We start from the raw sequence: 26,404 nt of genomic DNA, 5'->3' as shown, positions 1-26,404 counted from the left end.
TGTTAGAAATATACGCCACACTGTGAATCTACACCAAACCAGAACCCTTTGCAGCACTAACTCTTCCGGGATGCTACAAGGTGTGTATGTGTGGGGGTGGGGAGGTTTGGTGGTAGCGGGGGTGTATTTTGTAGCGTCCCGGAAGAGTTAGTGCTGCAAAGGATTCTGGGTATTTGTTCTGTTGTGCTTATGTTGTGTTACGGTGCGGATGTTCTCCCGAAATATGTTTGTCATTCTTGTTTAATGTGGATTCACAGTGTGGTGTATATTTCTAACAGTGTTAAAGTTTTTTACACTGGCACCCTTAGTGTAACCTGTATCGCTTTTGATGAAGTATGCGTTGAATTCACTCGTGTGTGCGTACAGAAGCCGCACATATCTTGTGACTGGGTCTGAACGATGTTAGAATGGATGTAAAGCGGACGTGACGATAGCTCGTAGAGTATGTTAAAGGTTAATTTGTTCAACCTTGGCCCGTGGCTTTGTTTAGTTTTAAATGTTGGCCCACTCTGTATTTGAGTTTGACACCCCTGCTTTACAGAGAGTAAATGGGACAATGAAAAAGGAGGATTACCAACAAATTCTTCAGGAAAACCTAAAACCATCAGCCCGGAGGTTGGGTCTTGGGCGCAGTTGGTTGTTCCAACAGGACGATGACCCCAAACCCATGTCAAAAGTGGTAAAGGAATGGCTAAATCAGGCTAGAATTAAGGTTTTAGAATGGCCTTCCCAAAGTCCTGACTTACCGTATTTTGCGGAGTATAAGTCGCACTGGAGTATAAGTCGCACCTGCCGAAAATGCATAATAAAGAAGGAAAAAACATATATAAATCGCACTGGAGCCCGGCCAAACTATGAAAAAAACTGCGACTTATAGTCGAAAAATACGGTAAACGTGTGGACAATGCTGAAGAAACAAGTCCATGTCAGAAAACCAACACATTTAGCTGAACTGCACTAATTTTGTCAAGAGAAGTGGTCAAAAATTCAACCAGAAGCTTGTCAGAAGCTTGTGGATGGCTACTGTCGGAGGCAGATATTTACATATATCCGAATTTAAGTGTTACTTCTTTTATTTCATAATCATATTACAAAACAGCTAGTGTTTTTCTTCCAATTGTGGTCTTTTGGTTGTCTGCAAAACTGTGTGCTTAACCTTGAGTGAGGAATGTAAGAAAGAGAGATAATGGGCATGTGTTTTGGCTAGAGAGACATGACTGCCAGGGTGGGAGGAAGAGAGACTTAAGAGGGGAGAGGGTTTTTCGGGAGAGGCAGACCATCTTGGCGGCGCGATTGAATGTTCTATGCTGGACTGGTCTCAATGTATTTACAAAGCTTTGCAAATATATTACAAAATACCTATTCTGTCTCTGGTGGTTTTTCTACTCAGCTTTAAGTGTCGTAAAGAGCTTGGGAGCGTCTTGTGACTTGAATTCCCTGGGAGGCACAACTGGTCCAAACGCAACACTACCAAAAGTGCCTTATTGCAGTGAAACTTGCCAAGGGACATGTAACCAAATATTAACATTGCTGTATGTATACTTTTGACCCAGCAGATTTGGTCACATTGTCAGTAGACCCTTAATATATTCATAAAATAATCAAATTTCATGAATGTTTTTTGTGACAAACAAGTACTCTATCACAAAAAAAATAAGAGTTGTAGAAATGATTGGAAACTCAAGACAGCCATGAGATTATGTCCTTCACAAGTCTATGTAAACTTTTGACCACGACTGTATCTCAAAAAGGAATAGCCAATTGTTTATTAAACTATTAGGAAATGTCAGAAATGGGACAAGGAGCAAGTGAATATATTTTGGGGCTGATCCAGAACACCGTCAGGATTATTTTTTACCGTTGGGATTTAGGACCTGAAGGAGGTCTCTGCTGTCCGAGTGCTTTTCAAGATTCTAATGTTTTATTTCCTTGATTTTGTACTCAGACCGCAACATTAACTTCTCAGTATGAAGCTGTGCAGTTCTACACCACCGCAAACCACAGTGTAATTAGAAAAAACATTGTGACAGATTTTGTAATATATGTGTCAATCAAACCAGAATGTTTTTGCGAAGGTGCAAAAGTGTTAACTAAGCCCCGCCATGAAACCAGCATCATGGCAATTAACAGCTGAGAGTCAACTCACTGTGACACAGAAGTAGCCGCATCCAGACCACAGTCTCGCTCTGACTCCTGTTCCAGGTCGTCGGCAAAAGAGCAGTTTCTCTGCAGGCCACTGGGAGAATCGACATCCTGAAGGTCGGGACTTCTTTTCTCTAGAAATACACACACCGTCTTGTTTACAAGACTTTCATTCCAATTTTGTGTGAAGGGTCTTTACATGATGAGGCTTTCTGGGAACCACTCAGCGTGAATGCCAGTAATCACAGTTACAACATCACATCTGCAGAACAAGAGCAGGTGACATAAAAAATAATGAAATCCCAGACAGATTGAACCAACTGAAGAAAATACCTCCACTGAAATATTTGCAGCTATTCACCAATCATGGTAATGTGAATACTAGATGGAAATGTTTTCTTTTCTTCGGGTTTCCTTACAGACTATATAAGGAATGACAAAGAAGACAATGATTGGGTCCTTTTGAAGTACATTATTATTAGGGATGTCCGATAATGGCTTTTTGCCGATATTCCGATATTTTCCAACTCTTTAATTACCGATACCGATATCAACCGATATATGCAGTCGTGGAATTAACACATTATTATGCCTAATTTGGACAACCAGGTATGGTGAAGATAAGGTACTTTTTAAAAAAATTTATAAAATAAGATAAATACATTAAAAACATTTTCTTGAATAAAAAAGAAAGTAAAACAATATAAAAACAGTTACATAGAAACTAGTAATTAATGAAAATTAGTAAAAATTAACTGTTAAAGGTTAGTACTATTAGTGGACCAGCAGCACGCACAATCATGTGTGCTTACGGATTGTATCCCTTACAGATTGTATTGATATATATTGATATATAATGTAGGAACCAGAATATTAATAACAGAAAGAAACAACCCTTTTGTGTGAATGAGTGTAAATGGGGGAGGGAGGTTTTTTGGGTTGGTGCACTAATTGTAAGTGTATCTTGTGTTTTTTATGTTGATTTAATAAAAGAAAACTAACAAACAAAAATCGATACCGATAATAAAAAAAAACATACCGATAATTTCCGATATTACATTTTAACGCATTTATCGGCCGAATATCGGCCTGCCGATATTGTCTCTAATTATTATACATAATTCTCCTAATCAGGGTTGTCTCATAAATGAACACGGTGGTTTTGATAGTATTAATAGTCGTAGCCAATTAGTAGTATACCGTATTTTTTGGACTATAAGTCGCAGTTTTTTTCATAGTTTGGCCGGGGGTGCGACTTTTACTCAGGAGCAACTTATGTGTGAAATTATTAACACATTACCGTAAAATATCAAATAATATTATTTAGCTCATTCACGTAAGAGACTAGACCAGGGGTCGGCAACCCGCAGCTCTAGAAGCGCCGCCCTAGTGGCTCTCTGGAGCTTTTTCAAAAATGTATGAAAAATGGAAAAAGGTGAGGGGAAAAAAAAATATTTCTTTGTTTTAATATGGTTTCTGTAGGAGGACAAACATGACACAAACCTTCCTAAATGTTATAAAGCACACTGTTTATATTAAACATGCTTCACTGATTCGAGTATTTGGCGAGCACCGTTTTGTCCTACTAATTTTGGCGGTCCTTAAACTCACCGTAGTTTGTTTACATGTATAACTTTCTCAGACTTTCTAGGACGTGTTTTATGCCACTTATTTTTCTGTCTCATTTTGTCCACCAGACTTTTTATGTTGTGCATGAATGCACAAAGGTGAGTTTGTTGCTAATCAGACATATTTGGTCACTGCATGACTGCAAGCTAATAGATGCTAACATGCTATTTAGGCTAGCTATATGTACATATTGCATAATTATGCCTCATCTGTAGGTATATTTGAGGTCTTTTAGTTTCCTTTAAGTCATCTTAATTCAATTTATATCTCATGACACACTATCTGTATGTAATATGGCTTTTAATTTTTTGCGGCTCCAGACAGATTTGTTTTTGTATTTTTGGTCCAATATGGCTCCTTCAACATTTTGGGTTGCCGACCCCAGGACTAGACGTATAAGATTTCATGGGATTTAGCGATTAGGAGTGACAGATTGTTTAGTAAATGTATAGCATGTTCTATATGTTATAGTTATTTGAATGACTCTTACCATAATATGTTACGTTAACATACCAGGCATGTTCTCAGTTGGTTATTTATGCGTCATATAACGTACACCTATTCAGCCTGTTGTTCACTATTCTTCATTTATTTTAAATTGCCTTTCAAATGTCTATTCTTGGTGTTGGGTTTCATCAAATAAATTTCCCCAAAAAATGCGAGTTATACCCCAGTGCGATTTATATATGTTTTTTTCCTTCTTTATTATGCATTTTCGGCAGGTGTGATTTATACTCCGGTGCGACTTATACTCCGAAAAATACGGTACATCAAATGTAAATAACAGTGCTGTCACATCAGCCCAGTATAATCCTTATTTGTCTTTTCAGCTGACAAATAATTTGAGCCTGCACCACATTAGCACGTTCCAGTCATCTGTGCTCAAACACGAGATTCCTTTCCGTGATGCCGATAGTGGATGTCTTTTCAAGCAGACAGGATTGAGATCATGCTGCAATTACTGGGCTCGTAGCACAACGGAGTGGCAATTTGAATTTGGAAAAGGCAAAAAGAACTCAATTACTTTGGCCGTGATTGTTGTGAAAGGTACATGCGTTAACTAGAAAACGTGTAGAGTACGGGTGTGATTTGGATTTTATTTCAACATGCGGCTACAGAAAAACAAACAACATGAAGGGCAGAGGTATTAGATATACAAAACCCAAAATCAGGGAAGTTGGCACGTTGTCCATCCATCCATTTATTTTCTACCACTTGTCCCTTTTGGGGTCACAGGGGGTGCTGGAGCCTATCTCAGCTACATTCGGGCGGTAGGCGGAGTTGGCACGTTGGAAGCGGGGTCCCTACACTGCAAAAACTGAAATCTAAGTAAGATTAAATATCTCAAATAAGGGTGATATTTGCATATTTTCTGTCTGATAAGATAATTCTTCTCACTAAGCAGATTTTATGTTAGAGTGCTTTACTTGTTTTAAGTGTTTTGGTCCTAAATGATCTCAGTAAGATATTACAGCTTGTTGCTGAGATTTGATGACCTATATTGAGTAAAACATGCTTGAAACTACAATATCAAGTGTTGCAAAGCTGTGTCGTCAACACTCGCAAGTATAAAACTACTTTTTCAAAGTAATAATTTCTCATTTCATGCATGAACAAAAAAATCATGACTTTGACACAATTGTGTCTCATAACTAAAACAGATGACAGCCAAATTGACTTTGCTGTTTTATTTTCAATGAAACCAGAGAAAATACATACTCATATAGTAGTACAGTTGGCACAGTACAGTAAACGGAGAGTTAATTTTTAAACATTTAACATGTCACATTTCAAACTATTTTGAACAGAAATAGTTCATGCACATTCAGGTAAATTCCTCAAAATTGCAATAAAAAACAATTTGGCTGGGGGCCGGGCTGTATATAGATATATATATATATATATATACACACATATATATACGTAAATATATATATATATATATATATATATATATATATATATATATATATATATATATACGTAAATATATATATATATACATATATATATATATATATATACATATACATATATATACGTAAATATATATATATATATATATATATATACATATATATATATATATTTATATATATATATATTTATATATTATATATATAAATATATATATATATATATATATATATATATATATATATTATCGGGGCGGCATAGCTCGGTTGGTAGAGTGGCCGTGCCAGCAACTTGAGGGTTCCAGGTTCGATCCCCGCTTCCGCCATCCTAGTCACTGCCGTTGTGTCCTTGGGCAAGACACTTTACCCACCTGCTCCCAGTGCCACCCACACTGGTTTAAATGTAACTTAGATAAATTGGGTTTCACTATGTAAAGCGCTTTGAGTCACTAGAGAAAAGCGCTATATAAATATAATTCACTTCTCTTCACTATATATACGTAAATATATATATATATATATATATATATATATATATATATATATATATATATATATATATATATATATATATATATATATATCTCGCGCACTAATTGACTGAAAGAGCACGCACTTGGCGCGATGATGTCATGTTATCGATGGGAAAATTTTTTTTTAGACCATATGATTTGCCTGAGTGGCTTGTAGACCCCGAGAGTAACAAGCGGTTGCCTTGTTGCCTTTCCATTATGAAAAATAAACTAGTTTTTAGTGTAAGTTTGCTTGTTGCAAGAAATGTTATGCCGAGCACAGATCATTATGTCAAGATAATGGCACTAGCATTTACTTAATTTAAGAATATTTTTCAACATATTTATTTTCACTTGTTATTAGTGAGAATATACTTATTTTAAGGTATTTTGGGGTTCATTGAGGTTAGCTAATTTTACTTGTTTTGGAAAGTCTTGACGAGCCAAATTTTCTTGTTCTATTGGCAGATAATTTTCCTGAGTTCAAATAAAATACCACAAATTTTTGTTGTTGTTTTTGCAGTGTACATCTGCGGCCTCTTCCCAAGGTTTCTTCTTTTTCCCGTTTTGGGCTTTTAGAGTTTTTCCTTGCCTGGATGTGGGTTCAGATCAAGGGATGTCGTTGTGGTTTGTGAAGTCCTTTGAGGCATTGTGATTAAGGGCTGTACAAACAAACTTTGATTGATTGATTATTTTATTTCTACAATATGCCGTTCGTCCTTAAAAAAGCTGCGTTCAGCAAATGGCCCCCAGGTCTCAGCTGGTGAAATAAATAAACCAGCGGTGCTCAAATGACGAAAGTGTGTCCGTAAGCTGTGTTTTCTTAGCAAATGATAAAGGTTGGGTTTTCTGCACATTGTTCGAATGTGCACTCCCTGGGCTTGTGGTGGCGGACCTCAGCTCTCACTTGTGCAGAGAACACTTTCGTGACCGCTTGTACAAACCCTGTTTCCATGTGAGTTGGGAAATTGTGTTAGATGTAAATATAAATGGAATACAATGATTTGCAAATCATTTTCAACCCATATTCAGTTGAATATGCTACAAAGACAACATATTTGATGTTCAAACTGATAAACCTTTTTTTTTTTTTGCAAATAATCATTAACTTTAGAATTTGATGCCAGAAACACATGACAAAGAAGTTGGGAAAGGTGGCAATAAATACTGATAAAGTTGAGGAATGCTCATCAAACACTTATTTGAAATATCCCACAGGTGTGCAGGCTAATTGGGAACAGATGGGGGCCATGATTGGGTATAAAAGTAGATTCCATGAAATGCTCAGTCATTCACAAACAAGGATGGGGCGAGGGTCACCACTTTGTCAACAAATGCGTGAACAAATTGTTGAACAGTTTAAGAAAAACTTTTCTCAAGCAGCCATTGCACGGAATTTAAGGATTTCACCATCTACGGTCCGTAATATCATCAAAGGGTTCAGAGAATCTGGAGAAATCACTGCACGTAAGCAGCTAAGCCCGTGACCTTCGATCTCTCAGGCTGTACTGCATCAACAAGCGACATCGGTGTGTAAAGGATATCACCACATGAGCTCAGGAACACTTCAGAAACCCACTGTCAGTAACTACAGTTGGTCGCTACATCTGTAAGTGCAAGTTAAAACTCTCCTATGCAAGGCGAAAATCGTTTATCAACAACACCCAGAAACGCAGTCGGCTTCGCTGGGCCTGAGCTCATCTAAGATGGACTGATACAAATTGGAAAAGTGTTCTGTGGTCTGACGAGTCCACATTTCAAATTGTTTTTGGAAACTGTGGACGTTGTGTCCTCCGGACCAAATAGGAAATGACCATCCGGATTGTTATAGGCGCAAAGTGTAAAAGGCAGCATGTGTGATGTTATGGGGGTGTATTAGTGGCCAAGGCATGGGTAACTTACACATCTGTGAAGGCACCATTAATGCTGAAAGGTACATACAGGTTTTGGAGCAACATATGTTGCCATCCAAGCAACGTTACCATGGACGCCGCCCCTGCTTATTTCAGCAAGACAATGCCAAGCCACGTGTTACATCAACGTGGCTTCATAGTAAAAGAGTGCGTGTACTAGACTGGCCTGCCTGTAGTCCAGACCTGTCTCCCATTGAAAATGTGTGGCGCATTATGAAGCCTAAAATACCACAACAGAGACTGTTGAACAACTTAAGCTGTAAATCAAGCAAGAATGGGAAATAATTCCACCTGAGAAGCTTAAAAATTGTGTCTCCTCAGTTCCCAAACGAGTGTTGTTAAAAGGAAAGGCCATGACACAGTGGTGAACATGCCCTTTCCCAACTACTTTGGCACATGTTGCAGCCATGAAATTCTAAGTTAATTATTATTTGCAAAAAAAAAATAAGTTTATGAGTTTGAACATCAAATATGTTGTCTTTGTAGTGCATTCAATTGAATATGGGTTGAAAAGGATTTGCAAATCATTGTATTCCGTTTATATTTACATCTAACACAATTCCCCAACTCATATGAAAACAGGGTTTGTATTTGATTCCAGAATAAATACACAACACAACATCCACTTCTCTTCCACTTTTATTACATAACTCTACCTTTCGCTAAAGTCCATCGGAGATCATCTCTCTTAAGTCTTACAGTATTTTCTGGCAAACCAGGCGCATATGAGATGTGTTGTGATTGTGAAGCGGAATTACGCCACACCTACAGTTATGCTACACTGCCATACAGTTCCATTATTATCTTGTTTATGAGCAAGGGCGAACTGGAAGGCCAAATCCACATTTGCGACAGGCTTTCATGAGTAAGTAAACATACGGAAACTGGCAAAAAAAAAATGCAAGCTTTCTTCTTTGACGACAATTGACGCGGCTCGGAAATAGTGTTGATACTGAGGCAATGTATTTTTTTGCGTATGGATATCGACTTGGTATCAACGTATCAATACAATAACATCAACACAGCACACCAAACACATTATGATTATTTCCCACCCACAAGTCAGACTCCACTCCATAAGTCACAGGACAATCTTATAGGACAACCCTATAAGACAGTGGTCCCCAACCTTTTTGTAGCTGCGGACCGGTCAACGCTTGAAAATTTGTCCCGCGGACCGGGGGGGGGGGGTGATTTTTTTTAAATTTTTTATAAAGAAATACAATCATGTGTGCTTACGGACTGTATCCCTGCAGACTGTATTGATATATATTGATATATAGTGTTTTATGTTGATTTAATAAAAAATAAAAATAAAAAAATAAAAAAAAAGTTTTCTTGTGCGGCCCGGTGGTTGGGGACCACTGCTATAAGACATAAGATAATCAGGCATTTAATATCTTTGGTCGAAAGAGGGAAACATCGCAACAAAAAACAGCCCAATTGTCTTTATGTGTGTACCCCGCCTGAGCCAATGCTTCTCAAATAGTGGGATTTTACACTGCAAAAAGTCAGTGTTCAAAAACAAGAAAAAAAACCACAAAAATGAGGGGTATTTTACTTGAACTAAGCAAAATTATCTGCCAATAGAACAAGAAAATTCGGCTTGTCAAGACTTTCCAAAACAAGTAAAATTAGCTAACCTCAATGAACCCAAAAATACCTTAAAATAAGTATATTATCACTAATAACAAGCGCACTTTTCATAACAGAAAAAAAAATAAAAAATCTTTTTTCTCAATATGTTGAAAAATATTCTTAAATTAAGCTCCTGTAGAACTTTGTAGTGTCTGGCCTCTTTCTGTATGCTGTCAGTACTTTCAGTCCCTACACTGCAAAAAGTCAGTGTTCAAAAACAAGAAAAAACATAAAAAAAATGAGGGGTATTTTACTTGAACTAAGCAAAATTATCTGCCAATAGAACAAGACAATTTGGCTTGTCAAGACTTTCCAAAACAAGTAAAATTAGCTAATCTCAATGAACCCAAAAATAATTTAAAATAAGTATATTCTCACTAATAACAAGTGCACTTTTCTTGGTAGAAAAAAAAAAAATTAGACCTTTTTGCTCAATATGTTGAAAAATATTCTTAAATAAGTAAATGCTAGTGCATTATCTTGACATCATGATATGCGCTCGGCATCATGATTTTTTTCCCCCCATGCTTGAAGTATGAAATTATTACTTTAAATAAGTAGTTTTATACTTGTGAGTGTTAATGACACAGCTTTGCATCAGTTGATATTCTAGTTTCAAGCATGTTTTACTCAATATAGGTCATCAAATATCAGCTACAAGCTGTAATATCTTACTGAGATCATTTAGGACCAAAACCCTTCAAACAAGTAAAACACCCTAACATAAAATCTGCTTAGTGAGAAGAATTATCTTATCAGACAGAAAATAAGCAAATATCACCCTTATTTGAGATATTTAATCTTACTTAGATTTCAGTTTTTGCAGTGTAAGGGGTCGTGAGATGGCATGGGGGCATTGAGTATTGCTTTAACAACACACAAGCTTCCAGTTAGGTGGCAGCAGTGCTGTGATTAATCAACATGCTGACCAGGAAATATGATTGAAAATAGTTAAGAACCACTGCACACCGCAGAGAGGCAAAATGCTCTCGGGGTGTATGTCGTGGGCGCGCATCTGTTTGTGCAAGTGTGTGGGATGCGTGTAAAAATTGGTTCCCTGTTGCATGTACAGAAGAACACACGTACAGTTAGCACATATGGTGCACAGTCAGGAAGTTTTGGTCTGAATGTCAGCTCTGGCCTTTCTGTGTGTGGAGTTTGCAATTTCTCACCGTGCTTTTGTGGGTACTTGGTGCTACGGTTTTGTTTTCGGGATTGGTTTTGAGGGGTCGACTGGTGTCTGGGCTGTCGCCTTTGGTGGGGTTTGTGACACTGCCCTTAGACTGCTGTGGCTCGTTGATTTTCTTGAGTGGTTCTGGGTGGCTACGGCAGTTCCTGGGGCGGGCAGTCTGTATTTTAACAGTGCAATTTAATGACCTTATAGGTCCTTCTTTTTTAGTCATTGTCTTTCTTTGGTCACTTCCTCAGCAACTTCCACCACAACGTCCCCTTCACACCATGGACCATCATCAGCTCCGCCAGTTGACCCAGCTGAGTGGCCTTCTTTCCTCTCAGATTCAGACAGGACTGAGCAGGTGATCAGAGGACCACTGTCTATTAAGGAGAACTTTTCATTCCCCAAACGGCATGATGGCCGAAGTTTTCATTATCATTATACCTACAGACAGCTAGTCAATGGAGAAAAAGTCAAGCGTAGCTGGCTGACTTATTCAAGAAGTAAAGATGCAGTCTATTGCTTTTGCTGCAAATTATTTTCCAAAAAGTCCTAAAAACTGGCAGCCGAGGGACAGCTGGATTGGGTCAACATAGGTGCACTGCTGAAACAGCATGAAAACAGTGAAGATCATTGTAGCAACATGGTGAAATGGAAGGAATTTCCCTTGCGTCTTTCAAAGGGGAAAACTATTGAGAATTTAACTTCAGTAGACTGCGCTCTCTTTGTACAAAGTAAACATTAAATATGAACAATTAACTAAAAATATAAACTAGTAATTAAAGACTAATATGTACAAGACTGATGAGACAAGATGACACTTTTACCGTAAATGCAAAGCTTTATCACTTGGACTGTTCAACCCCAGGCCACTCTTGTAGCTGAATGTTTTCTACATTTTAAGATTAGGAACCATATGTGGCACTCTGGACATCATTCGTTCATTCATTGGTATTATTTATGTTATAAACTGGGCCACCCCCATATCTTTATAAATGACATGTCATTTGTAAAGACATGCCAGGCTGACAATAGGATAATGTAAACAACACTGCCAGAGCCGCAATGAGTTTATAGTAGGTGTGTGAATGATCAATCAATATTATTGGCAGAAATAGAGGGCCCCAAAATCTAATTTTGCTTAGGGCCCCATGGAGGCTTGGGCCGGCACTGCACCCGCCTCTCACAGCATCTTCCCTATCTGAATCGCTCCCACTGCCCTCTAGTCCTTCACTCTCACTTTCCTCATCCACAAATCTTTCAACCTCACTCAAATTAATGGGGAAATGGTCGCTTTCTCGGTCCGAATCGCTCTCGCTGCTGGTGGTCATGATTGTAAACAAAGTGCAGATGTGAGGAGCTCCACAACCTGTGACGTCACGCTACTCGTCTGCTACTTCCGGTACAGGCAAGGCTTTTTTATCAGCGACCAAAAGTTGCGAACTTTATCGTCGATGTTCTCTACTAAATCCTTTCAGCAAAAATATGGCAATATCGCGAAATGATCAAGTATGACACATAGAATGGACCTGCTATCCCCGTTTAAATAAGAAAATCGCATTTCAGTAGGCCTTTAAGCAAGCCCTGCCAGGAGGGTCACTTAACTTTCGGCATGGGGTGGGATCCTTTTGCTGGCCTTATCTAGGTTTTGGTGTCTTTGTTCTACTGCTTTATCAAAGCTGGGTGCTCAGCTTTTCTCCAAATTTCAGGTCTTATCGTGCGTTACTTTTTTCCTGGTAATTTAAACATATTTGTATTTATTTATTTTTTATTTCAGGGGGGAACAATGGTGTCGTCCCAGGGTCTTCGTGCTTGGGGTTTGGAGCTATGGGTCTGGGACTGATAGGTCCTGTTGCCCATCTGCACTCTGGGCGCCATGCTGCTAGAGGTTTCGTTGGGGTCCGAGTTTGAAATTTACCTCCTTAATGTTCTAGAAATAAACTGAACCATGAACTTTTGAGGGGTACTATTAAGATTTGTTTCTACATTTCAAACACGTCCCTGTGGTCTACATAACATGTACTGTAATAGTGGTTCTTTGGTCTAAATTTTGCATTTTATTTTACAGACCATCTTCAAGCCGCTTTCTGACTGTCCCTTCAGAATCTGCCGTTTTGTGGGCGGTCTTAAATTATCCTCAATGTCAGGGGTCAGGAACCTTTTTGGCTGAGAGAGCCATACAAACCAAATATTTTAAAATGTATTTCCGTGAGAGCCATATAATATTTTTTTAAACTCTAAATACAACTAAATGCGTGCATTTTTAAGTAAGACCAACATTTTTAGAGTATAATAAGTCTCTTAGTCTTTTTAATAACATTGTTATTCTGAAGCCAACCAATAATAAATAAAATACTTCTTACCATTAATGCGACTTCTTGAACAGGTGCGGTAGAAAAATGGATTAAGATGCATTATAATGTTTTATATTTTGAACGTTTTTTTCAATTGGACTTATTCATTACTTATCGTGTTAAGCAATGTCAGCTAAGATTTATCTGAGAGCCAGATGCAGTCATCAAAAGAGCCACATCTGGCTCGAGAGCCATAGGTTCCCTACCCCTGCTCTAGGTCATGCCACCTTTGACTGCGTCACCACCATGTTGTAGTTTTTAGTGCTTCCATATTGAGTCTACTGACAGACACAAGGTAGAACTATACGCTAGTTTGTATTAAAAATGGCAACAGCGGAGGATTTTAGCATGCATATGCACATACAACTCAGTCCGACTTTGGACTAAAACTGGATGAAAATGGTGGACTCGCGCATAGTTTTTGGGTAAACCATTACCATGTATGGAGATGACATAATTAAAACAAAATATGTCACTAATGTCTCAAATTTCCAAATGGTTCAAATTTGGAAGAAGGCAAGATTGTTTTGATAAATATCTCCGCCATGCATCCATGGTTTGATTCAGATTTTCGGGACTTTTGGGGAACCCAAATACAAAAAACAGGTACCATCAGGTAAAAAGACCATGATAGGGATGCCCTGATTAGCATTTTTGGCCTCTGATCCCAATCCGATTTTTTGACTTCAGATTAGACTCTAATCTTCCGATCCGATACTTTGACAATAGTTTATGGAGTTGGTGGTGAGTTCAACGGCAGTGAAGAAAAAGACGTCAAAGATGGCTGCTGATCTGCAGCATGAAAAAAAACCCAACAACAACCTCTACCAATGATGGTGACATATAATGAAACAAAGCAAGTAGAAAAACAATATTAGTCACAATTATGTTGCCAACAATGTAAATGTGCTTACATAAAAAATATTGCATCAACGGCATGTCCTCATACAAAAATAAAAAGACAGTGGCTGTAGTGAGGACATGAGAAAGACGTGTGGACACTTATCAACAGCTCACCATTTCCTTTGACAGTGTGACAAGGCGCTAAACCATGGAGACTAATATCAAGACCGGACAAAAAGATAGGAAATTAATCATCAAAAAAATCAGTCATTCAGGAGACATTCATTACCAGCTGCAGAAAGCCATTAAATAATGAAAGATGTCCTCCTCTTTGCTTTTTTTTTTTTTTTTTAACATTTTTGAACCGTTTGTCAGTATGAGGCACCTTATTATATTCATCGTTTAAAGTAGGAACTTTTCTACTTGTACTTCTATACACACACACACCAACCCTTTTGTTTGACAAAAATGGAAAGTTTTGAAATATAACTTTTAGAGATGTCCGATAATGGCTTTTTTGCTGATATCCGATATTCCGATATTGTCCAACTCTTAATTACCGATTCCGATATCAACCGATACCGATATATACAGTCGTGGAATTAACACATTGTTATGCCTAATTTTGTTGTGATGCCTGCTGGATGCATTAAACATGGTAACAAGGTTTTCCAAAATAAACCAACTCAAGTTATGGAAAAAAATGCCAACATGGCACTGCCATATTTATTATTGAAGTCACAAAGAGCATTATTTTTTTTAACATGCCTCAAAACAGTAGCTTGGAATTTGGGACATGCTCTCCCTGAGAGAGCATGAGGAGCGGGGTTGGGAAGGGCGGGGGTAGCGGGTAGCGGGGGGTGCATATTGTAGCGTCCCGGAAGAGTTAGTGCTGCAAGCGGTTCTGGGTATTTGTTCTGTTGTGTTTATGTTGTGTTATGGTGCGGATGTTCTCCCGAAATGTGTTTGTCATTCTTGTTTGGTGTGGGTTCACAGTGTGGCGCATATTTGTAACAGTGTTAAAGTTGTTTATACGGCCACCCTCAGTGTGACCTGTATGGCTGTATGCATGGCATTCACTTGTGTGTGTGAAAAGCCGTAGATATTATGTGACTGGGCCGGCACGCAAAGGAAGTGCCTTTAAGGTTTATTGACGCTCTGTACTTCTCCCTACGTCCGTGTACACAGCGGCGTTTTAAAAAGTCATGAATTTTACTTTTTGAAACAGATACCGATAATTTTGAAACCGATACCGATAATTTCCCATATTACATTTTAAAGCATTTATCGGCCGATATTATCGGCAGTCCGATATTATCGGACATCCCTAATAACTTTATGTGCAAGCTCTTTTAGACCCGATTTAAATGGCTATACTCCTGAGAAGTTACGTTTTCTGTGACGTTCGTTTGTGTGCTCGTAGCCATGGAAGCAACACACATCGAAGAATGCACCACATTGAAGACTATCATAGCAAAATATGAGAAAACTACAGTAAAATGGCAAAGTATTTGGACAGTGAGTTTTTATGAATATATACATATAATATACAAAGCAGTAGGGATGTAACGGTATTATAAATATCGCGGTATTTCGGTGGCCTAGTGGTTAGGCTTTTTTTTTACGGACGCTTTAACGCACACTCCGACAGTAAGGCTTGTGGAAGTGACCTGCATGTCTGGATGTCTGCACCCGCAGTGTCCGATTGCCGGTGATGCAAAAACCACTTCCTTTTCCTTACTAATAAATGTGCTCCGCGTAGGAATTCGGTACGCCTCTGCACCAAACCGAATGCACTATTATATTACACTAATATACACATGTGCTAATGCACTGCCCTGGTAAGCCTTGAGATCCTGATGCACTGCTGGCTTTTACGGCATATTCTTCAATGTTTTTTGATGTATTTACTGCTAAAAAACATCAGACGAAATACTCTATCCCTCTGATGTTGTTAGTCATTATGTCTTTGAACAGAATGTACTAATGGCTTGAAGCATTGATGGTGGTGCAACATTATTTTTTCACAGTCAGTGAAAGAAAATTAATTTGAAACGTGCAACATGAAATTAAAAAATAAATGTGCTTTGAGTCAGGGTTTGACAAAAACACGTGATCTAAACAATGAAAAACAGTCGACTTTTTCCATCTCGACAGATTTTTTCAATTCAACATTTTTTTTTTGACAAGGGATCGATTTTTTAATGGATTTAAGCAACTATTGCATCAAGATGCAATATTCTAAGAGCTTACAAATTGTGACAGCACCTCTATGATGGCGTGCACAATTAGGGAGGAAGTTCAGTTGAAATGATTGTTGGATTTTGTGTGGTGTTGGTAAGTGGGTGTTAAAAAGCATTCTGTATTCTGCTCATAACATAACAGGAAGTTAGAGCCAGACAGTGATGGCAAAGAAACACTCTGTCTTGAATGGGAATTACTTTTTTTTTCATAAATGTAAGAGGACATGATCAGGGTGAGCAAAGAGCACTGACACTGAAAGAATGCACACACGGTTTTCTTCTTATCCTAATGCCCACAATGACTTTATTATATCATGCAGTGCTGTGCGCTTAGGGGGGGTTTTGTAGGTTCTGTTTACTCCTTCGTATTTTGACGTCGTAATGTGCTGGTCCGTTTGTAATGATGACAGTTTGTCACACTTCAGAAACACGGTTCGAATCAAAGCATGTTTTCATAACAGTGCCTATCAGCATCCAATACATTGTTTTAATTTCAAACGCATATTTAATGCGTGAATAATTAAAAATAGACTCAATGAGTTTATGTTCAACGAAAAATCTAATGAAAAACAAATGATTCATACTCGACTGTCAACATTGGACTAAAAACATTCTGTGCCTTACCTATATCCACAGTGCTGTACGCATTAGAGTCCGGGTACCTCCTATTTTCGTAAACAGAGTCACAGGTATTGCTCGGAGCTCCAAGAAAATTTGGATTCATGTCTTCGTTGATGCTCTTCTGCTTCTTTCTCATCCTCACCTGTTCAAGAAATACAATATACATACAATATGTAAAATGTCCCAGGAGATTGTTTCTTGCGTTTGTGTTGTCTATTTATAAACTATTTTACACAAAGACGACAGCTTTACCGCCACAGATGGTTTTCTCTCCGGACAACATTTTCCTGAGGGTTTTCTTTGAATGAATATGTTTTTTGTGAACACAAAAAAATAATAAAAAACCCTAAAATGTTTCTGTTTAGTCTCATTATTTAGTGCAAGGGTGTCAAACTCATTCTCATTGGAGGAAAATCAACTCCCACGTGGGCCGGACGCTTAAAATCATGGCATAATAACTTAAAAATACAACTACAACAACTTCAGATTGTTTTCTTTGTTTTACTTCGGCCCAAACTAGAACAAGCACATTCTGAAAATGTAGATGTCGCAAATAATCCTCTTGACAAAACACTTCAAGTTAGTTGAAAAAAACGTCTGAGGGAAAAAAATGGTGCAGTTTCAAAAACACCACAAAGAACACAATTAACTTAAACTTCATCTCAGTGTATCTACAACGCAATTAAACTTTAAGTCACAGCCCATCTAAGATTGAACAAAAAACTAAATAAAGCATATATAAAAGCTCATCTATGTATCAACTACCTCATTTGTCATTTCCACATATTAATCCTGTGCTAACTCAACAAACCATACAAACTGAGGTAGAACCTATTCAAGAGGGTTGAGTTCCTCCCTGCCTTCTGGGCATATTGATAGAAAATAAAAGCTGTGCAATGTTTGAACAATTTCAAAAAAACAAAAATAAAAACTAGAGATGTCAGATAATGGCTTTTTTGCCGATATTGTCCAACTCTTAATTACCGATTCCGATATCAACCGATACCAATATATACAGTCGTGGAATTAACACATTATCATGCCTAATTTTGTTGTGATGCCCTGCTGGATGCATTAAACAAAAGGTTTTCCAAAATAAATCAACTCAAGTTATGGAAAGAAATGCCAACATGACACTGCCATATTTATTATTGAAGTCACAAAGTGCATTATTTTTTTTTAACATGCCTCAAAACAGCAGCTTGGAATTTGGGACATGCTCTCCCTGAGAGAGCATGAGGAGGTTGAGGTGGGCGGGGTTGGGGTGGGGGGGCGGGGTTGAGATGTGTGTGTGTGGGGGGGGGGTTGGGGGGGGGGGGGTAGGGGCTAGCGGGGGGTGTATATTGTAGCGTCCCGGAAGAGTGAATGCTGCAAGGGGTTCTGGGTATTTGTTCTGTTGTGTTTATGTTGTGTTACAGTGCGGATGTTCTCCCGAAATGTGTTTGTCATTCTTGTTTGGTGTGGGTTCACAGTGTGGCGCATATTTGTAACAATGTTAAAGTTGTTTATACGGCCACCCTCAGTGTGACCTGTTGACCAAGTATGCTTGCATTCACTTGTGTGTGTGAAAAGCCGTAGATATTATGTGATTGGGCCGGCACGCAAAGGCAGTGCCTTTAAGGTTTATTGGCGCTCTGTACTTCTCCCTACGTCCGTGTACCACTCCGTACAGCGGCGTTTTAAAAAGTCATACATTTTACTTTTGGAAATTTTCGATATTACATTTTAAAGCATTTATCGGCCGATAAGATCGGCAGCCCGATATTATCGGACATCTCTAATAAAAACTTAAGACTGACAGTATTGCAGTAAATCACACACTGTTCACTTTCATTAAATTTAAATAGAAGACAATAATTTTCCCAGAACTATGTCAATGTGCAGCATTTATTTTAAGTCTGGTTACCAATTGTTTATTTTACTCCTGTTTGTTTTACGTTGGGTGCAGGGGGAGGAGTCGCAACACCACTTTACCATGTACCTAATGCCTGGAATACTTGCTCGCCCCGGTATAAATTATTTGCTTGCTTAACAGAATTGCTATTGTGACATCCAGTGGACACATTTAGAACAGCATTTTATTTAATTTAAAAATGCAGCTCAATTTTACACTTAGCAAACTCATCTCGTGGGCCGGATTGAACCTGTTTGCGGGCCTGATACGGCCCGCGGGCCGCATGTATGACCTCCCTAATTTAATGCCTCCAGAAATTTGTGAGCTTTATATGTGATTGTGGCAGCTTTTTCAGAAAGTTACAGGAAATTGTTTTTAAATTCATATTTTTTGGAATGTGTTATCAGTTTCTTTAAGTGTTCCTTAAACAACAACAACCAATTTAAAACAAATAGTGTATTGATGTTGTACTTGTTTTATACCACACCGACTTAAAGTAGACACTAGATGGCAGTAGAGGCACATACTTAGAGATTATTGTCAAATTAATGTACTGTTTTAATTGATTATAACTAATCATTGTAATAATTCTAATTATAGAAAGAAACTCCACCAATGGCTTCCTTATTGTCTGCTCTGTCATCCACAAGTTGTAGACATTCTCCGTGTATGTTTTACATTTGAAAAGTTACGAACCATTTCACACTGGAATGTTAAAATCATATGTTAACTGTTAAAAGCGATTCATAGCGAAAATGTTTTTGTTGGTAAGAAAGAAACGAGGAGGGATTATCTTCAAAAGTCAACATCTCTAACAGCTGCCTCTTTGCAAATAAGAATAGGTTCTTAATTGTCTTATGTATTATATGGGCGTGCTGCTGTTTTGCAGGTTAGCTTGTAGCTAATGATGCAGTAGAGTTAGAGAAGCAAATGTTGATAACTTTTATCATGGCAAAACGAATGGGTACTATACACCCACACTCCTGCATCAAATATGCGCTTATTTTAGTATAATTTATTTAGAATGTTGTTACTAGATTACAGAAATGCTAAGAAAAAGTGTGTAATGATATTTTTTACAGACAAAAAGTTACAGGAATATACACTGCATCCCACATTTATACAGCATACATCTCATTGTGCAAAATGTGAATGTTTTAAGGTGAAAATACATTTATGTCTGAAAGACTCAAGTTCTTACAAAGCAGGAACCTCGCCCAGACATACAATACTACCAGTATGACACGGCTCATGAAAAATATTATTTTTATTGTTCGGTGGCCAAATTACTTACTGTATATTAGAAAATAATCAAAAGGAAATGACTACTGTAATGCGATTCTTGTAATAAGCCATTTAATTTGTTATGATGCCCACTTTGGGACAGGTGTGATGCTGGTGTGGCCAAAGTATGCATGTCTTAAGTTGCTCACATGTGGTCCAAGAAATGCTCAGGGAGTTTGTGTGTTTGCTCAGGCATGAAAAATTTGGGGGAACATTGTGAAGTGAATTATGTTTATATAGTGCTTTTCTCTAGTGACTCAAAGCGCTTTAGATAGTGAAACCCATTATCTAAGTTACATTTTAACCAGTGTGGGTGGCACTGGGAGCACGTGGGTAAAGTATCTTGCCCAAGGACACAACGGCAGTAACTTGGTGGAAGCAGGGATTGAACCTGGAATCCTCAAGTTGCTGGCACGGCCGCTCTACCAACCGAGGCACGCCGCCCTATTCGTCTGGGCTTCATAAGAGGACGCCAATTGTGTTATTTACACTGATTGCCCAAAATGTGCGGAAAATTGGTGCAATTATGACATGGCAAATTTCTGGAGGGACATACTATTGTTGCAGATCTGCTTCTTTTGTCACTCTTCTGGACTTATACTACACTTAAAACTGGTAGTGAAATGTATAATTTTACACACCATACACCAGTATTTCTAAAAGGGTCCTATAATGCAAAAACAACTTGTCTTACTTATTGGTACCTGCTTATTTGCATGTTAAAATTAGAAATCAAATCGTGGAGGCATTACAGACATATTCATAAAATATTCTTGCCTTTCTTCAAATGGTCCGTTTGGAATTTGCCCTAGGCGTCACGTTTTTCCCCAAGCGTGACGTCAGCGGATTACCCATAAACATCTTTGCGCAATTTTTTATTTATGTAGGATCGGGTGTACCACAATATTTTCGCGATAAAACCCAATGAACAAACTGTTGTTGGTTGCTTTAACCAGCACAAATTACTACTCAAACTTTCAGCCTCATCTGAAGTAAAAAGTGCCTTACTTTTAACTTTTATGATTTGTGGCAATGTGCCTTCAACTGTGAGGAAGTAGCTCCGACTGTGTGCAAAGAAGAGTCCTGCTTCACAAACCACAGATTCCTTCACAAAAAAATAGATTTTTCCAAAAAAGTACTTTTAATGGTGGGCTCAATGATTACTATTTATGTCAATGGAAGTGACAATGGAACGGTAAGTAATAGTAGGTTAAAAATGTGTGAATGATACTTTAGCAATGTTAGCTCAATTTGTTGTGGAGCTAGCTTAGCCTTTCAATGTAAAAATAATAGTTTTCCTAAAAAACTACACTGTAAAAAGAAAATCCTATTTTTATGGGTAATTTACTCAAAATTTCTACTGTAATTTTTCTATTTTTTTTAAGTAGTTTATAAAACTGTAGAGTTGAAGACATTATCTGCAAATAAGCAATCTGCCTGTTACTTTAAGTAATATGCCAGTAATGACAAACTATGTATATTTCAATTTTTTTTACAGAAAAATACCAAATTAATTATACATAGCATTTTCTGTTTTCTTAAATTACTTTCAAATTCATGTAATATTACGATATTTTTCCGTAAAACGTTTCATGAAAATTTCTGTAATTATAATGTTTTTGATCATTATTTGGTTTACAATGTTTTACTTTAATTTTATGGTTTTCGTTTGGCAGCAGTAGCTGCCAGTAGATGACCGTTTATTTACAGAATTCATTTTTACAGTGTACTTTTAATTGTATCAATGTCTACTGTGTTTGGCAACAGATCAGTTAGTATTATAATCTGTTGTTATGTTCGAGAAATGGCTCGTACATAGTATGTCAAGCTAACCGTGGGGCCGGCTTGAGCCTCTATTGTTTACAATGTTTCGAAGCAACAGTGCAATAAGATTATTAACATGAGGTTGATTAGAAACACATATATTATAGTCAATATACACATGTATATGTCCAGGATTTAGAATGATAGAAATAAAGGCTCGGTAGAAGTTTAACCTTAGCCAGCGTATCATACTAGATTTACAGGCCTGGCTTCTTTCCTTTCTCTCTGCGCTCGCATCATCTCCTTGAGCCGACAACAAACCACGGTGAGCCGCTGGTCTCGCTATATCATCTAGGATGTTGTGTTGAGGTGAAAGTCAAGTAAAAATTGGATGGCTGGTGGCGATCACCGGTGTCCATTTTCCATACAGTCTTAGCCGAACAAAACAAACTAACTACTGAACAAGGCTGCAGGGTCAAAAGTCTAGTTAGCATCTAACAATTCCGCCTTTCAAAATGAACAGTTTTTGAAGACAGCCAAAAAGTGGCTTGATTATAGGTCTTTACAGCAAAATCTATGTAAACCAAAATGACCAAAAAATCAAGTTTTTTTAAAATACAAAAAAAATAACAATTAATATAAAAAACATTTTAAGTGTACATATGCATGTGCAACCACAGATTAGGCTGTGGGAAGATACATATTATTCAAATTAGCTTTTAGTCAGAATTTCTCTTAGTAAACTATCTATGCTTTCATAAAGAACCTGCAATGGCAGGGAAATATTTAAAAAGGAGTACACTCACCGTTGACTTAGGCTTTGTGGTTGACAGTGATGAGTTCTGGGAGCTGGATTTCTTTTTCAAAAACATCTTAAATGTGGCTGAATCACTGTTTGCCACTGCAAAACATCTCCATGTTGTCTGGAGAGAGGAAAGATGAAATATACGAGGGTTGTACAAGACAAATGTACAATAAATGTTGTGTGCGGAAGTGTAGGGAGCCAACATTTGACAACAAATGAGGCTTGTCTCAGTCCTTTAAATTTGGGGTTTTTGGTCAAATACCTGAATAAGACTTGCAGCAGCCGGGATTTGTCGGTTGAAATGTTTCTGTCTTTGTTTCTGCTGTACTTTCAGTGCCAAGCCTGAGCCTAAAATTCCCTGTGAAGAAAATCATAGCTCATTAGGGTCCAGCAACACACTTGTAGGCGGCAGCAGGAACAAAAATAGTACAGCCAAGACTGAAACAGTTCATCTATGCAATAATGTCATCAGGAAAATAAAAGATAAAATGTGATATTTTGTTCAGGAACAACACAACTGTGAACTGCTCTAACTACAGAATATTCAGCAATGTGTGAAGTGACAAGAACAGGTCACAAGAAATTAATCAAGCATTTGAATGTTTGTTTGTAGCGTTGACAAACCATATTAATTTCTCACATTTGTTCAAATGTATGTGGATCCTTGCTTCGACAGACATACATACAGGTAATCCCAGATAGTTTTAAGGATAGTTTATACAATTGAAAATTGGCATGTAAGGGTTTAGTTCAGTTTATGGTCTACTTCAGGATTGAAAAAATACGCAAAATCTAAGCATATTTTCAAGAACCTGTATCAACACTGAACCTAAAAAGCAGACACACTCAGTGGTACCTCAATTTGCACTTACCGCAGGAAGTGCAAAGAAGGGTATGGCGAAGATAGAGAAAAACGACGCTATAGTCCTTCCAAGCCAAGTTACAGGGATGATGTCGCCATAGCCGACGGTTGTTACTGTTATCTTGGACAAACACATGCGATTAGATGCATTCTTATAAACCAATACACCAGCATGACAACAAAACATGTCTATCTTGCATTCAATTAAGAAATAAAATATTAGATATGAAAAAAAAATCATAATAAGGAGTCACAGTTTTTGTCTGACTATGAAGGTTTCAGTTTATTACCAAAACATTTTTTTATAAAAAAAATATATTTACATGTAAAATGTGTGTATAGTAGCTGGACACAGGAAACAAAGAACCAAACATATGCTATTTTTATATCAAATCTATAGTTCAATGCATTTTTAAAGTGACCTATAGTAAATTTAGTATACAATTAAAACACTTACTTGTGGTCTATATAATATGTATTTATGAATATGCTTAAGTGTAAATTTTGCTCCACAGTCACAATTATAACTCGTTTTTTGTGTCTGTCTACATGATGTTCGATTCTGGAGGCATTCCTCAAATTGCAAATGAAACCACGCCCCACCCTCCTCAAAAGTATCATCATTTATGTACACTGGTTAAATAGATATCTATCTTGATGACATCACTGCTATTTTATTTTATTCCCAGACAAGATCGAAAATAAACTTCATAAACATTATATAGATTCACCCGTTCTCAACATTAGGTACACATGCACTCGCCGATCGATTCAAAGCTCCTCTCCTTCTGGCTGAGAGCTTTACTTAATGTTTAAATAAGTGCTTCCACCTCGATGGGACGCCACGACACAGCCAGACTGCAAAATCCCGCAAACTGTGTGAAAGCGTATGCCAAAATGCATAAAGCTTTATGATTTTAACACGTGCATCCGACATTGTGACAACGTTTATGTCAGAAAAGACAAAATTCATCATAGTTTTGAGCAAAAGTAGGAATAAATACCGTAGTCATCTTATGATTTCAGCAAAACTCTTGCCAATCATCATGCTGTTTGTCAAAACTACAGAATTAGTCAAACTAAAACTATACGTGAACAACGCTACATAAAGAATCCTCACGGCCAAATCGATACTGGACTGTTCAAATTATTTTAGAAGATGTTTCGCTTATCATCCGATCAGGCTGCGGACCAAACCATCATTGTCTGGGCATGTCCCCTCTTGTAGAGGATACATGCTTTTGTTCAAGCACTCAGGCAAAATCTGTCCGATCTAAGTCTGTGAGCATGAACTAATGAAAAGTATTCTCAGACCATTTGAACAGTCCAGTTGAGATACATTCAATGCTCCGAAAATACAACCTGGATGAATGAGAATATTCACGGGCAAAGATGAACAACCAGACTGATGTTAGGTTTGAAAATAGTTTTCTTTGTATTTTTCTGGCAAGTATCCGTTTTATTCAGCTTTTACTCTAACAGCAAAGTGGTGTCAAAGCATGCATGCTAGAATATTAGACTCTAATGCCCATGAATGTGAGTTTTTTGACCAATCCAGAGTGTACCCCAGCTCCCACCCGAAGTAAGCTGGTATAGGCTCCAGCTCAGTAGAAAATAAATGAATGGATGCGTTGACTTCCTAATTCGCTACCGTTACATACTGTGTGAGTGGTATCCATCATACATTTCTCGTCAATTATTTCAAACTTGCTGTCAAACGAGTCATATTTTAAATCAGATTAACCACATTTTTAAAATGTGATTAATCATGATTAATCACAGGAAATTACTTACTGACCTAATTCAAATTACCTTGAAAAGAGACTACAATATTTTGACACAGATGCAATTTTATTGTCATATTGTCATGTACCAAACATTTTTTAAATGTTTACTTGAATGTACTTCAAATATTTGCTCAAAACGTGGGTGTACAGAAGTACCTCAACTTAAAAGTACCCTAACTTACGAGTATTTTGACATACGAGCTGTTTCTCGGCTTTTTGTTATGCGTTAAGTATAATTATAGTTACGAGCATCCTTATCGCCGCGGTAGAAGTACCATAATTGACGGACGATAGAGCGCACCTTAATATAAGCGGTACGCACCTAATTTTTAAACAAATTTTGTTTTATACATACAGTTTATTGGCCGCATATAAGCTGCAGGTGTACACATTGAAACTAATATTTACACAGGCGCTTGTCTTCTAATCTTCTTCAGGGCATGGCAGTCTGGCATTTCGGGGCCCATTTTTGGTTGTGGATTTATGGTCCTTACGGAGGCTTTTTCCTTTTTCAATGCTCGGTCAAAGTCTTAGCTTTGGGGCTGTGCTGAGTGCATTTTGGCGTGTTTTGATGAGAGTGAGTGCATAACGCACTAAATGGCTGACTGATTGTGTGAGTGCATTTGATTTAATGTGAAAAATATCATTGGTGACGTGTCTATGAATGCTCTCATTCATCCAGGTCATTGTCATCTCAGGGCATTCAGTCGATCGCAACTGGACTGTTTGGTTTGTCTTCGAAGACTTTATGCCTCTCCTCCGAGTAGGCTTCATCAGTCCGTGCTCATAGACTTAGATTGGTCAGATCAGTCAGATCTGATTGGTCAGATCTGATTTGTCAGATCTGGCCAATCTAAGTCTGTGAGCACAAACTGATAAAGCCTACTCGAGACAAAGACAAACCAAACAGTCCAGTTGCGATTGATGGAATGCCCTGAGATCATTGGTGACCATTATTGAGCTGATATGACAAGGATACATCTATTGGTGGAATGTGTATCTTGAGAACCCGTAAAAATCTAT

The 26,404-nt window shown here is 37.8% G+C and overlaps 1 protein-coding gene across 2 annotated transcripts in view; it reads right to left on the bottom strand.

Moving 5' to 3' along the window:
- kcnq1.1 (potassium voltage-gated channel, KQT-like subfamily, member 1.1) overlaps positions 1 to 26,404 on the bottom strand; it is a 127,297-nt gene that overhangs the window by 50,747 nt on the left and 50,146 nt on the right. For both annotated transcript variants that reach the window (XM_061974820.2, XM_061974819.2), the window contains exons 7-11: positions 23,605 to 23,715; positions 22,995 to 23,090; positions 22,734 to 22,850; positions 16,989 to 17,127; positions 2,147 to 2,276 (exon numbers count right to left, since the gene is read on the bottom strand). In XM_061974820.2, coding sequence (XP_061830804.2) covers positions 2,147 to 2,276; positions 16,989 to 17,127; positions 22,734 to 22,850; positions 22,995 to 23,090; positions 23,605 to 23,715 — 593 coding nt within the window. The remainder of the gene's footprint in view (positions 1 to 2,146; positions 2,277 to 16,988; positions 17,128 to 22,733; positions 22,851 to 22,994; positions 23,091 to 23,604; positions 23,716 to 26,404) is intronic.

Source organism: Nerophis lumbriciformis, linkage group LG15, assembly GCF_033978685.3.
Source record: "Nerophis lumbriciformis linkage group LG15, RoL_Nlum_v2.1, whole genome shotgun sequence".
Classification (NCBI taxonomy): domain Eukaryota; kingdom Metazoa; phylum Chordata; class Actinopteri; order Syngnathiformes; family Syngnathidae; genus Nerophis; species Nerophis lumbriciformis.
Note: the sequence above shows the minus strand (reverse complement) of the source record. Positions and strands in the feature narration are given on the sequence as shown.